Source organism: Vespa crabro, chromosome 8, assembly GCF_910589235.1.
Source record: "Vespa crabro chromosome 8, iyVesCrab1.2, whole genome shotgun sequence".
Classification (NCBI taxonomy): Eukaryota; Metazoa; Arthropoda; class Insecta; order Hymenoptera; family Vespidae; genus Vespa; species Vespa crabro.
The window spans coordinates 3496732-3511731 of NC_060962.1; the positions used below are offsets into that span (position 1 = coordinate 3496732).

At 31.8% G+C, this 15000-nt stretch overlaps 1 protein-coding gene across 7 annotated transcripts in view; it reads left to right on the forward strand.

Moving 5' to 3' along the window:
• LOC124426365 (14-3-3 protein zeta) overlaps positions 1–15000 on the forward strand; it is a 47391-nt gene that overhangs the window by 18910 nt on the left and 13481 nt on the right. For 2 of the 7 annotated variants that reach the window (XM_046967987.1, XM_046967988.1), the window contains exon 1: positions 4684–4897. The exons of 2 other annotated variants lie outside the window; for them this stretch is intronic. In XM_046967987.1, the coding sequence (XP_046823943.1) occupies positions 4699–4897 (199 nt within the window). In that variant the 5' untranslated portion in view covers positions 4684–4698. Of the gene's footprint in view, positions 1–4683; positions 4898–5189; positions 5273–6210; positions 6325–9328; positions 9378–15000 lie in introns of those variants that run through there. 3 more of the 7 variants (XM_046967993.1, XM_046967994.1, XM_046967989.1) reach the window with 3 other exon arrangements.

The following is a 15000-nucleotide window of genomic DNA, read 5'->3' on the forward strand; positions in this document are numbered from 1 at the left end:
CTCTCTGTGTCTCTTTCTCTTTCTATTTCTCTTTCTATCTTTACCTATCTATCTATCTATCTCTTTTTTCTTTCTTTCTTTTTTACACGTTATATCGCAGCATAATAATTACCCCTACCCCTTCTTTACTTCTTCCTCTTAAAATTCTCATTTTTATCTTCTTCATTTTCCTCAATATTTTATTTTCATACACACACACACAAACATATCTAGAGGTGTATTTATGAACGTTCGTATATACACGTTAATATTATTTGTTAACAAGAGTTTTATCCTCTCTCTCCCTCTCTCTCCCTCTCTCTCTCTCTCTCTCTCTCTCTCTCTCTCTCTCTTTCTTTCTTTCTTTCTTTCTTTTTTCCTCGAAAAAATTTTACCATTCCAAAAGTCGATAAACGATATTAACGAGGTTTAATATACGTACATACGTTCTAAATTCAAACGAATTGATTTGTTGAAAATGAATAAATGTCGTTTGAAGTATTTTGTTATTAACGCATTGAGGTTATCCCCTTGTACTATATCGATTGAATAGAACGACAAAATAATGAGAATAGTTACGTAATAGAAATTTATCGATATATAATAAATTTATTACCACATATATATATATATATATATATATATATATATATACATATATTTGCCGGAAAATATTTGTCCGTATCGATTGGTTGGGTTATATCGGTTACATATATATATTTAAAATCTTATTTTATTAAATCCTCTTTTGATATTCTATACCCAGCCGAGGAGGAATCGTTCCAATCAAAAATGGCACATGTAGTTTGAGATCGACCAATCACGTTCACGTTTTGATCATCCAAATTTCAAAGAGCCAAAAAATGTGCTTATAGACAATCCAAAAAACATGTCGTTCTCGCTTCTTTCGATCGGAAAGGAAATATTTTTGAAAAGAATGATATATATATATATATATATACACACAAAACATACATACACTTATATTTTTCCAATATTGTATGTTTTTCGTCTAGATAGATTAATGTATCTCAAATGTATAAAGGCGTACGCCCCCGTAAAATGGGAAGAATCGATTGGTAGGCGAATTGACAATTAGAAAATCAAGTTGCATTCGTTATCTTATCATCGATATAATCAAAAATATTACTATTGTGAATCCATTGAAATTTTTGGAATGTCGAGATGGATGGGCCGATTATGATCCAGAGAACATTTGGTATATATCGTTAAACGACTCTCCATCTTCTTTTATTTTCCATTTATTTATGCTTTGTATTCAGATACAATAAATAGTTAAAATCACTCCTTTTCTTGAATCTCTTTGAAAACCTTGAACCAATATCGATCCATCGAAGTGCAGTCGCTCGATTACGAATTCGCCTCGGAAGAGAAGGCATTTGCGCTCACGAAACCCGTATTTAACCTAGACTCACACACACACACACACACACACACACACACACACACACGTTCATTTTCCCTCCCTTCTTCCCTTCCTTTCCCTCATCTCTCTCTCTCTTATGTAACCTATTTACTTTTTCAGCTTTATCCAAAAATGGGCATACCAAACGTTTCTTCTTGTGATCGATAAACATCAGATTGATCGTCAATACAGATCTCAATAGATTTTCATGAATTCATAATAGAAAATAGATGGATAGAAGCTATTTTGTAAATCAACTTCCTTTATTCTGGTTTCAATATGTTCTTAGAAATTAGTGTAAAAAGAGATTGAATATTCTCTTTATACTTTGTTTTTCTTTCTTTTTTTCTTTTTTTTTTCAATTGAACAAAAAGAATTTGAGTTATGGCTGACCACATTTCAATTTTTTTTCTTTACCTCCTTGTTTCTTTTTTTCATTTTTCATATTGAATGTTTTCATATCACGATTTATGAAATAAGAAAAAAGAAAAAAAGCTGGAGAAACAAATTTATTCAACTTTGAGATGTGTGAGATCTACTTTTTCTATATGTTTAATGGTTCGACCATTAAACAATACACAGAGATAATCGCATTACGATAATTATTTATTTATTTATCGATCGATTGTTGCGCCGTATAAGAGCATTTCCTATACGTTTAATTCGATCATTAATTAAGATAACTAGGTGAGACTACCATAAGTGTGACATGTTGTACATCGTCGCTTATGATACTATCATAATATAATATCATGGTCATATTATTTCTCTTGTCATTTTGCTTTTTCATTTAGTGTCATCGATAAACAAATATACATACAAATTTAATATATAAAATTAAATATGTACATATATATATAAAATTGTGGTTTACAAAATCGTGATATAGCTGTGATATATAAAAATCGTTATACGTACGTTTATTCACAATGAGAACGTGTGCGTTTCTCTTTTATGATATCCATAATATTATTTATGTTAAAACGTTGGACCCATCAAGGAGAAGTTGACTTTTCGATCATAAGTATACACGCCTACGCTTCTCGAAAGACACGTAGGATCAAGAGTAGCTTACTCGGGTCAACGATCGTTCTCTCTCTCTCTCTTTCTATATATATATATCTATCTATCTATCTATCTATCTATCTATCTATCTATCTATCTATCTATCTATCTATCTATCTATCTATCTATCTATCTATCTATCTATCTATCTATCTATCTATCTATCTATCTATCTATCTATCTATCTATCTATCTATCTATCTATCTATCTATCTATCTATCTATCTATCTATCTATCTATCTATCTATCTATCTATCTATCTATCTATCTATCTATCTATCTATCTATCTATCTATCTATCTATCTATCTATCTATCTATCTATCTATCTATCTATCTATCTATCTATCTATCTATCTATCTATCTATCTATCTATCTATCTATCTATCTATCTATCTATCTATCTATCTATCTATCTATCTATCTATCTATCTATCTATCTATCTATCTATCTATCTATCTATCTATCTATCTATCTATCTATCTATCTATCTCTGTCTGTCTGCCTGACTGTCTCTCTCATTCTCTTTTTCTTTTTCTTCCTCTCTAAAACCCCAGCCTCACCTATCCTTTATTCTTTCTCTATTCCGCAATAATGCGTTTTCGTAGAAACTTCATTTATGGCTTTATACTGGCGATAAGCGATTGGTTCGCCATTAAATAGCATTTTGGAGAAATCTCTCACGATTAGGATCAAAGTGTTAATATGTTGATAGGCATTTAATGTTCTTTTTCTTTCGACCAAAATTAACATAAAACAAAAACAAAACAAAGAAATACATTTCTAATATCTTTCTTATCGCGAGGAAACATTGAACGTAGATCGAATTGAAAATTCTCAAAAAAATTGGATCTATTATCTATATCAGGGTGAAACATAGTTTTCGATTAATTTCTATTTATTTGCTCAGGTTTTTTTTATTTTAATAATAATAATGACTTATTTTTATTGCTGTTGTATATTATTATTATTATTATTAATAAGTATTTTGTAAAATTAAGTGATTATAATTTATTAAGTGAGTATTTTCGGTATAAATAATTAAGGATCAATATATATATTGCATCATTTATATCAAATACTGAAATTTCATTAGAAATACTGACCATTTATTTATTTATAATATTTAATTATAACATTTAAGAATACTGATCTATATAATAAATAGCAACTGTTTTAATTAATGAGATTAAATTCGATCGTCAGGACATTGTACATTGGGAATTATAATGGTCTATATACAAATAAAATCTTGATAAAGTCCTAATATATATATATATAGTGTGCGTGTGTCTATCTTTGTAAGACCATCTCGTATAAAGACAAAAGATATAGCAGAAGGAATTATGTCATTGAAATAAAAATGCAAAGGGAGATTACAGTATTAACTTAACCATAAGAAAGAGACTATGGACGGGAAGAGGGTAAAAGAGAGATAGCAAGTAATAAAATAAAAAGAAAGAAGATAAAGGAGAAATATGTTACAACGAAACAAACGATAAATGATATTAATATTTCTTTTAAATATATCAAATTTTGATATATTATTTTCATTATTTTATTGAACGATTCACAATTGACTACATATTTAGTAAATTATTCAAAATAAATTTTTAACTTGTATTAAACGTTACAACGCATTATGAGTATGATTTTATTAATCATAGGGTTATTCAGGCATATAGAAAGAAGAGAGAGTAAGAGGGGGGGAGAGAAAGAAAGAAAGGATATTTATGAAACGTGGACTTATTTGTGAGAGAAATAGATCAACCGTGACGATGTTATATATGTAATTATCCAACTTATCGATCCCTAAATACGTACATATTGTGTTATCTGCGAATAATTATTTGTTCTGCCTCTCGTTGGATAATAATAATAATAATAATAATAATAATAATAATAATAATAATAATTAAATAATTAAAAGAGGAAAAAAAACTAAAAAAAAATTGCCCAGTTCTGGAAGATGAGAATAGGAAGAGTGAAGAGGAGGAAAAGGAGGTGATGGAGGAGGAGATGGCGGAGGAGGAGATCTGACGTCCTCGCGCGTTGCGGCGCGAGGCGTCGTGTCGTCGCGCGTCCCGGGACGGCGCTGCCCCACCCAAGCAGCCTTCGGTCGGTCGGCCATGCGGATCAATACACGGTCCCTCGTGCGCACGAGTTATAACGAGTAAATACGAGTATGAACGAACTCGAACGAATTCAACCGAGCCCCGGTACCCGATGCGTTACGAGTCCCCACCAACGAGCGGCGTTGCCGGCTCAGTCGCTGTGCGGGAGTGGTCACCGAGGGATGTGCGGTATCATCGTAACCGAGTGCGACTAAAGAAAAACCGAATCCGAAGCGTTTATAATATAGTTACTTCTTTTCCACGGCGTGTGTTTCTTCATATTATCTTCGGCTATATTATAGCTTTCTCGGGTGCGCACATATACTCTCTCTCTCTATCTATCTATCCATTTCTCTCTCTTTCTATCTCTTTATCTCGTGCGCGTGCGGTATCTCTTTCTCTCTCTCTCTTTTTTATACACGCCTCCCTACCGCGACGCGATTATTAAACTCCGTCGCGAGTTGTCTAGTCAGTTCTTTTATTTCGAAGGAACTCGTCGTTACCCCGCCCTCTGTTTCTCTCTCTCTCTCTCTTTCTATATCTTTCTCTATCTGTCTTTCTCTCTATTTATCTGTCTCTCGCTCTTTCTTCCGACGATCGAAGAATTAACCAAAATCGTCGTCTAACACCGCCGATCGTGATATTTATTTAAGTATTATTGTACAAAGACTATAAAAACTACATAGGTAGGTGTAATAAATGTGACGTCACGTACGTTTGCATTTTATATAAGTATTATTTTTACTATGTAGTAATAATAATTTATCATATAATATCATTACGCTTGTTATTTTGGGTATCAATCATATCTTTTACTAGAGAATTATAACGTCTTCTAAGTCATACTGGATTTAATTGCAATAAGAAATTTTCTTACTATCTTCTTTCTTTTTTCTTCCACTTCCTCCCTTTCCCCTCTCTATCTCTCTCCGCATACACACTTTCTGTTCTCTAACGATTCGGACGTCTATAACCATGTCGTGGTTTTCGTCATTGACGATGACACGATATGAATGTTACTGGTCATTCTTTGAATGTACTTTTTTTTACCTGAGAAACGTAAGGAAAAAAGAAAAAAAAAGAAAAAGAGGAAAAAGGAAAGAAGAGCGTAAGAAACGTCGAGACTATCTATTGATCCCCGCGGTACACTATCGTGCGCTCTGCGACGCAAAAGAAGAGAGAGACAGACAGCTAATGCACAGATAGCCTAGCTCTAGTTAACTGGGCTTTTATTAGCTATATTTTAACTTATCTCTCCCTCTCTCTCTCTCTCAAAAGATATTCCTTTCTTGTTTCTTAAATACAAATTACATATATATGTATATATATATATATATATATATGTATGTATGTATGCATGTATGTATGGTATGTATATAATTTCTAAACCAAGCTCGACAAATTTTGAGTTTTAGCTGCGTTATCGAAAAGCACACGCGAGGAATTTTGAGCTTTGTGGTGTGTATATATATGTATATATATATATATATATAGAGGCTCTTTTTATTAGTGTGCGCTTGCGCGTACTTGGCCCATTCTCTCTCTCTCTCTCTCTCTCTCTCTCTCTCTCTCTCTCTCTCTCTCTCTCTTTCTCTTTCTCTCTTGTTCGTTCGTTCGTGAAAGTAGCGCCGTAGTGCTTTCGGTCTAGCTCGGTGCTTTTCGGTAAGCAACGACGACGCAGTTATACGCTCGAAGGTGGAGCACGACGAAGGCGACCATAACCTCAAAGGATTACGAGGCGTGTCTCTCTTTCCTTCTTTCTTTCTATTTTTCTTTATCTCTCTTTCTCGCTTTCAAACGACCTTCGTATTATATCGCATTTATTCTTGTCTCATATATATATATGTTTATCGCGTATAGGAAAATTCGTTGTAATTTTTCATTAATATAATTTCGATACGAAATATTTTTTATATAACAATTATTTATTAATCGCTGTATTATATAAATCATTTTATTAACTAGTTCTTTGCAATTATAGAGAACATGTATGTATGTGTGTAGAATATTTAGGACTAAATTTGAAAAATCTCTTTCGAGTGTGATTTTTTTTTTCTTTCTTTTTTTTTTAGAAAGATTGCTGTGAATTATTCAAAAACTTACTATCGCCTTGTACGGAAGCGTACACTTAGTGTACGTCTAAATATGTCTCTTTTGCGCGGTAGTTTCTACGGAACGCTGAGAAATATGTTGGTGTGTTTAGAGAGTCGCCAACGCCGTCGCGAGATTAGAATTCTTATTCCGTCGTGCGTGTCAGGAGTTAGCTTAGCGATATATTGAACGAGAGATATTTCTCTACGATTATCTCGTGACTTTTTCTTATCCTTTTTCTTTTATTTTCTTTCTTTTTTCTTTCCTTTTTTTTCGTCTCACGTCTTACGATATTTTCTCACTTTTATCTATCAGATAAATAAAACTTTTCTTACATTCTATATAATATTTTAGTTGTATCGGATCAATATATTAAAGAAAAAAAAAAAGATTATAATGTGTTACGTAAGATTTGAAAATCGTGTTTTATCGAGTTTTCGATAAGCGGCAATACACGTTTAAGAAGTTCTGATTATTAAATTCCGAAGGTTCTATTTGTTCGTGAAAATAGAATTTCTTTTTTTAAATTTTACATTCGAATTTCTCTCTCCCCCCCCCTCTCTCATAATCAAAGAGTATGAATCGAAACATCGATAGGCCATTTGCATTCAAGTCTTGCATGGAATAATAATTTATGAACGAAGACGAATCGAGAACAATCTCTCTTTCTCTTTGCGTGTCATGTCTTGTCATGTTGCAGCAAGCTCTGGGGGTCTTCCACCTCCTTTCCTCCTTCTCTTTTTAATTCATTTATCATTGCATTAATAATCTACTTTAATATCTTTATCAAGCTTGTAAATGAGAATGTCATAAGTTAATTATACGTATATATGGACTGGGAAATATTTTTAAATTTTTAAGATTCTACTACTACAAATACGCTACTTGCGTATTTGTTCTCAAATATTCCATTAAAAATCTTAATATCTTGAAACGTTATCGAATTCTTTCATACATCATTATACTATTTTAATTGAAAGAAAAAAAGAAGAAATCTTTTTAATATTAACATACTAATTTTTAATTCAATTAATAAACGGGTAGTAACGAGGTATATTTCACTTTTCGGTCTATAAATGATTAGGATAATTCGTGTAATTGTTTAAAAGAAATTGATAAAATTATCGAGTCAAAAGTATATGAGTAATTTTTAAAATCAATTACTCTCTTTCGAGAATTCTTCATATTGTTACAAGTTAGGATTTATTTCTTTTTTTTTTTACCCTCAAAAGAGTAATCGATTTTTTAAAATTGTCTAAGAACTTTTGGCTCACTCTATATATGTAAATATATCTATACATTGAGTTCGTAAAAATTATTCACAGCTTCTGTAATCTTTGCAGATATATATATATATATATATATATATATATATATATATATATATATATGTTCGTTAACGTGAAAATGTTCTTATCAAAGCAGTAAAATGTAGCGCGATAGAGAGAAGATAAGTACTCGAGATAATATTACTTATCTCTCTCCTCTCTCTCTTTCGCTCTCTCTCTCTCTTTATTTTTTTTTCTACGATACAATAGATGTTATACACTAATTGCAGAAATACTAAATTCCTTGAATTTACTTAGAAACTTCTTACTTTTGCAGTGATCATCGTATCCTCCATCCGTTTTCATAATCCGTTTTTCATAAGAAAATCAAAATGGCCGATGGGGTGCATATCCGCAATAAAAGAAATCAAGATGGCCGGTTTGATTTTTTTCTCGCGAAATACGAAAGACTTCTATTATAAATTTATACTATTTCCCGTGTATTTAAAAGCGCCCGTGTTGCTGCTCTTGTTTCTCATGCTATTCATCTATCCACCTCGAATTCATCGTAATCGTCGTAGTCGGTTAAAGACACGCTCTTTGAAAGCCTGTGAATCATCACTATAACGTTTCAGTCTCTTACTTGGCGTATTATATTGGCTGCATGACGTAATGACGGAGGACGGTAAATTTATTCGTTTCCTAGGTTAACGTCTTGGGCGAGTTCTCGCAGAACAAACTTGTATATCATTTTTTTTTTCTTTTTCATCGCTTTAACAATGAAAATTCGTGAGATAGTCATTTTTTTCACAGATTTCTTTTTCTCTTTTTTCTCTTTCCCTCCTCTCTTATGAAATCATTGAATTTATATTACATCGAACGCGACAAGATAGTATATCGCACTGATCACAAAGAAAAAGCAACGGTCAAAGATCGTTTCAAGTATCATCGATTATATTACTCATAACGAAGCGCATAAAGATTCTTAGAATTATGACAAAAAATAACCACCAACGAGTCCTTTGAATTTCTGAATCACAGAGTTATAGTCACAGGTTGGCCGTGATTCGAGATATTTTTTAATAATCGTTTGTTATACAAAAATTTTCCACGATATATTTTGTAACTCATTGAAAATGTTTGAATGTGTCGGAAATGTCTATAATGTCCATCGAGGTATATAGGTAGGTAGGTAGATAGGTTAGTTAAGTGTGTGCGTCTAACATCGGCGTCATTCGGCACGAGAAGTTCCAATCGCGATCTCCGCTCTAAAAGCGTACGCCGGAAATATTTCACCGGCGTCGTTGGATTCCACGGGGCCCCTCATGATGTAGAGATCCGGCAACACTGTTTTCTGCGTTCGTCGCGACGACGACGGCGGCGACGCAGTGCCGGCTTATGCGCGCGCGAGAACTTGTGACTTTAAAGCCAGGTGATCACGCGGGATTAAATATAGGATACCGTATTACATCTCTCTCTCTCTCTCTCTTTCTCTCTCTCTCTCTCTTTCTCTCTCTCTCTTTCTTTCTCTCTCTCTTTCTTTTCTATCCTTCGAATCTCTTGCGTATTCATATATGATAACATTTGTAATCTCCATTTCTTGAAAAGCCCACTTTATATCACGTGGCCGCACTACGTATGTCATGTTCGCTCTTTTCTCCAATGTTACGTCTCTACCATCATATAATGGTAAAATAGACGACCGGAAACGTAATGTGTGTGTGTGTGTGTTCGTGCGTCTATATATTTTATATATATATATATATATATATATATATATATATATATATAAAATAGATTCGTTAAATATTTATTCGAGTGCGTAAGCATAGATATAATGTGATCTATGTGTGAAAATTCTATATAAATAATGTATCATGAGTAATTTTTTTTTCTTTTTTATCATCTTTTTCTTTTTTCTTTTTTTTTCTTTTTTTCTTTTTTTCTTTTTTTCTTTTCTTTTTTTTTTTTTTTTTTGCTTTTTTCTTCCTCGTTGAAATATCCTCTCTACCAGCTACCATTTTAAGTACTATTTTTACCTATTTTTCTCTTATCTCGAAAACAACAAATATCAAACGAAACGGAAGCGAGCAAATGAAATTGGACACCGTGTCCCTTTCATCTGCTTGCAGCTACCTCGGATTCTTTTGTTTGTCTGTTCTCTTCACCGTATCGAAGAGAAAGAGAATTGCACGCTCACTTGTGTTCCTAGTTGACATCGTCCTCGTCCGTCGTCATATATTGCAATAATATTAGATAGAAATTACAAGGAAGAAATCGAGGAGATTTTTCGATATATCTTAAAATTGAAATTAATGTCTACTTCGCACCGATCTTCGAAAATAAAATTTTCTTTTTTGTCACTCTTTTTGCTCCTTTTTTCTTTTTTTTTTTTTTTTTATTATTTATAGATTTTTGACATCGATATAATTTCTTTGATCAATTTGAAATGCGCCTCGTTGAAATAGTATTATATTATATTATATTATGTATATACATATTTTTTTTGTGTACATTTTTTTCTCTTTTTATCACTTATAAAAAATTTCCTATTAATTTTTCTACGTCAGATTTTTATTTACGTCAAGTGATTTTAAAATCATCGACGATATGACGAAAATTGTATAAATTATACATAATTAACTAGGATAATGCGAGAAATTAATTAAATTTTCTTTTTTTCTTTTTTTTTCTTTTTTTTTTCTTCTTTTTTTTTTTTTTTTTTTTTTAATCTTTCTTTTTTATTCGGACAAGGTCGAGGCTAACAGTAATCAACTTACTCGAGAATGTCTAGATTAAACGATTCATTTATATGTATTGGATGATGTCTCTCAGTGCGTGTCCGATAGGTCTTCCATTCTTTACCAGGTCGCAGGTGACACAATATCCGGCGTACTTCTATACTTTTCATCCTTGAGTACAATTATTTGGTTCATTGAGAAAACTGTGTGGGCACTTTATATACAACTCTCTTTTTCTTTCTTTCTTATATCGCTAATACGCCATACCTATATGTGAGAAAGAGAGAGGGAGAGAAAGAGAGCGCGTCCATAGACTCTCTTTGCAATAACCGTGTGATTCATCACACAGAGGACACTTGACGCTTCTTCCTCTCTATTAAATGTGTACATGCGTGTACATGCTTGTTCATCATCGATTCCTTGAATTCCAGGTAATTGAACATTCTCTCTCTCTCTCTCTCTCTCTCGTCCTCCTACCCTTTAGCAATTTTCAAACGATTTATTGACCGTCAGGTCAAGCTCGAAATGTGCGTCTATAACCCCTCTCACATGTGTGCAATCTGTGAATAACCGATGACGCTTGCTTTTGATTTTTTTTATTTTTTTTATTTTTTTATTTTTTTTATTTTTTTTTATTTTTTTTTTATTATTATTTTTTTTTTTAAACGTTCGTTTTTCTCACGCTCTTTGTAGCGACAATGAATTTATCGGGAAAACTATGATTATCGAGCGGAAAAGGAAATTACATCGTCGAGGATATATGTATCAGCTTTGAACACAACGTCATTTGAAGCTTCTCAGAGGGGATGGCCATTTTTAAAAATGGCTTCCTACATGTGTACGTTCCGTTCATTAATTTTTTTTTGTTTCTTTTTTATTTGTGTTTTTTCTTTCTTTTTTTCTTCCCCTATTTCTGTGTAACCATAATTCGAGTCATCATTTCAATTCGAACATTATTCGAAGCTAGCCGAGAGAGGACGGTCATTTAAAAAAAATGGCACCTTACGTATGCGTTCAGTCTTTTTTATTTTTTCTTGTTTTTTATTACTTTTGTTTAATTATTATTCAACTCATTTCAAAGCGATGAATCATCATCGTTGCATTTATGGTTAGCATATACCAAGGATCAATTACGCAGCCGTTCAACGAAGACATTGCTTTTCGTTCATGCGTATCGAATCGACCGGTTCTCTCTCTCTCTCTCTCTCTCTCTCTCTCTCTCTTTCTCCCTTTCTCTCTCTCTCGCTTGCTTTTCGGGCGTGTCATTGTCACGCGATTACAAATCAAACACGTGGAATGAACGTGTGCGTTCGTGCGTGCGTGCGTACCAACATATCGGAATACATACTTGTGACTAACTCCTATGTTATATTTCGTAGTAGTACTATAGTAGTAATCGCGTGATTCATTTGAGATGATTAGGTATCTATCACGTTAACTTATTATCTGTCTTGTAAGTAAATGGAAAAGTAAATTTTTTTGAAAGAAATCGAGCTTTTTTTGTTTTTCGAAGAAATTTACTAAAATCTATTTTATCGACCAACATGATCTTACCGTTCTTAAAATTCGATAGGTTAGTGATAATAAAGTTTTTGAATTCGATCGAAATACTTAAAGGTTATCTTTTTATTTATTTTCTCATGTTCCTTTTTTATTTATTTATTTTTTTTTTCGAGTAAAATTAACGAGAATTATCGATCGAACAACATATATATATATATATATATATATACATCTACAAGGTGGGTCAAAAATTCCTAGGTGATTTTAAAAAATCGATTACGTTTTTTCGAGATTTTTGGCCTGTAGTTTTTTGAGTTATCACGTTTTAGTTTTGCATTTTTGCAATCTGAAAAAAAAATATTAATTGTCTTTTAAAAATTACGTGAGAATTTTAGAGACACCCTATACAAATACATGTATATGCGTGAGTATAATTCGTGGTACATACCGAATCGTTGAGATTAAAGCATGATTTATCGTCTTGGAAACTGTACGAGGTTAAAATGTACCAGGAATCTTAGCGCTATGTGTTTGTGCGAGACCAAGTATGCCTACGCATATAAGTAGGGTTTAAGAAAGAAGAGTCCAAGGATATACATAGTGTATGGGGGAAAGAACAAGAAAGAAAGAAAAAAAGAAAAAGAAGAGATCTCTTCAAGCGTGACGAATAGAAGGAGATGGTGTATCAAAAAGATAGTATTTAACCTTCGTTATCTTTGGAAAATTGTTTTTTTTTTATTTTTATTTTTTTTTTACTTTACGCGTGTCTGATAATAAATTTTGACTTCTGTAGTCTGTTTTTTTTTCTATTTTATTGATGCAATATCTCTTCCATTAATGATAGATAACAAGGATTTAATTATTAACATAGAAATAATTAATCTGATAAACGTAAGATTGTGTCAAGTGTTATTACTGTTACTACTATTACTATTCTATTACTACTACTACTACTACTAATATTCTATTATTACCATTACTATTCTACTACTACTACTACTACTACTACTACTACTACTACTACTACTACTACTACTACTACTACTACGCATTTGATCGCAAAACTCAAAGATATTAAGTCCTGACATTACAATCTTAATGTCTTATCCACGGTGTATAATCTATGATTTGATTTAATCTCTCTCTCGTTCTTCTTTTTCTTTCTCTGTAGTACGTTTGAAGTTATAAATATCTGTATGAATTTCATATAAGAAGGATAGCGTCTTTTCTGTAATAACATATCGAGATATATACATATTTATTTATTATTGTCGAAAACTACATATACGGTAGACCAAAAGTTTATAGACGATTTAAACAAAAAAATCAATTAGCTTTCTTTGAGATTTTTTTCAGCAAAAATTTATTTTTATATATCGTGAAACTTAATTAATAAAAACAAAAAAAAATCAGGTCGGATCTTTATAATATATAGATAGATCGTGCCCAAATTGGATTCTACGCGTTGAGCGGAGGAAATTTTTGGAATTTTCTCTCTCTTTCTCTCTCTCTCTCTCTCTCTCTTTCTCTCTCTCTCTCTCTCTCTCTCTCTTTCTCTCTCTCTCTCTCTCTCTCTCTCATTTTCTCTTTCTATCTAGTTTCTTTGTTCATTTTGGTAATCTCATTTTTTTCTACCCTCATGATCAGGATCATTTAAGCGTGGAAAAAAAAAAAGAAAAAAGATGAAGATGGAAGATTTTGGGTCGATTACATGCATCTTCGACGACCGATGTCACTACATTTATTCATTTTTAATGTTGTATTTAAGATTACGTATCGAAACAACGAGATTTTTTTTTTTAGAGAGAGAGAGAGAAAAGAGAAAAAATTAAGATCAGCGAACCGAATACACTTCGATGACTATACTTTTGTTTTTTTACGTTAATTAATTAATTAATGTCACTCAGTGTGTGAACTTTTTGGGGGGTTGTTTAAGAAATGAGAAGTCCTTTGATAAATTACGTGAGAAAAGAAAAAAAAATTGATGTTTTTTTTTTTCTTTTTCTTTTTAACTACAAGTCCTAACAAAAAGTCGTGTAAGAAAAAGTAATCGATTTTTAAAACCTTTGGACATACGGCTCCAGAATTTGAAACATTTCAAAAATTATTGGAAAAAAGATTCGTTGTCTGGGTACCTAGAAAGGGAACCGTTTTTCCTTTTTTCCTTTTGTTATGTATCGATACCTGAGTTGTAAAGATTGTCGAAGAATCATCCAGCAGCTGACCGGAATTCCAAGTTCCACCGTAGGAGTCTTTTATATTTAGAATACGAAGTGAGAGGGATGGTAAAGAAAAAGTGTTTAGTCAAGAGCACAAGATGAATCATTCGAAAATCTTTTACGTCTTTTGTGCGTATACAAATTTCAACGTTAGAAACTTTTGTATATACATATATATATATATATATATATATATATATATATATATATAAAAAATTGTGTCTGATCTTAAGTATACATACAGTCATATTTATCATAATATTATTGATGATATTGATAATATTATTGATGAATTATCATGTTTAGTTTAATTATTATTATTAAAATTAATAAATGGTATTTTATTAAATTCTTTTTTTTTTCAATTAAATTTAATAAATAAATAATATTTATATGTGTGTGTGTGTACGCTTATATTCATCAAACGACGATGACATTACTTTTTATTCATTTTTTTTATTTTTAATTTTAAATACTTTTAATTTGTACGTCACGCTGAAATGACAATACAAATTTACTTATAATACTCTTATATTAGTCGTATTTGGAGAAGTGACAAGAATGATAATTTGCCATTGTGACATATTTCTGA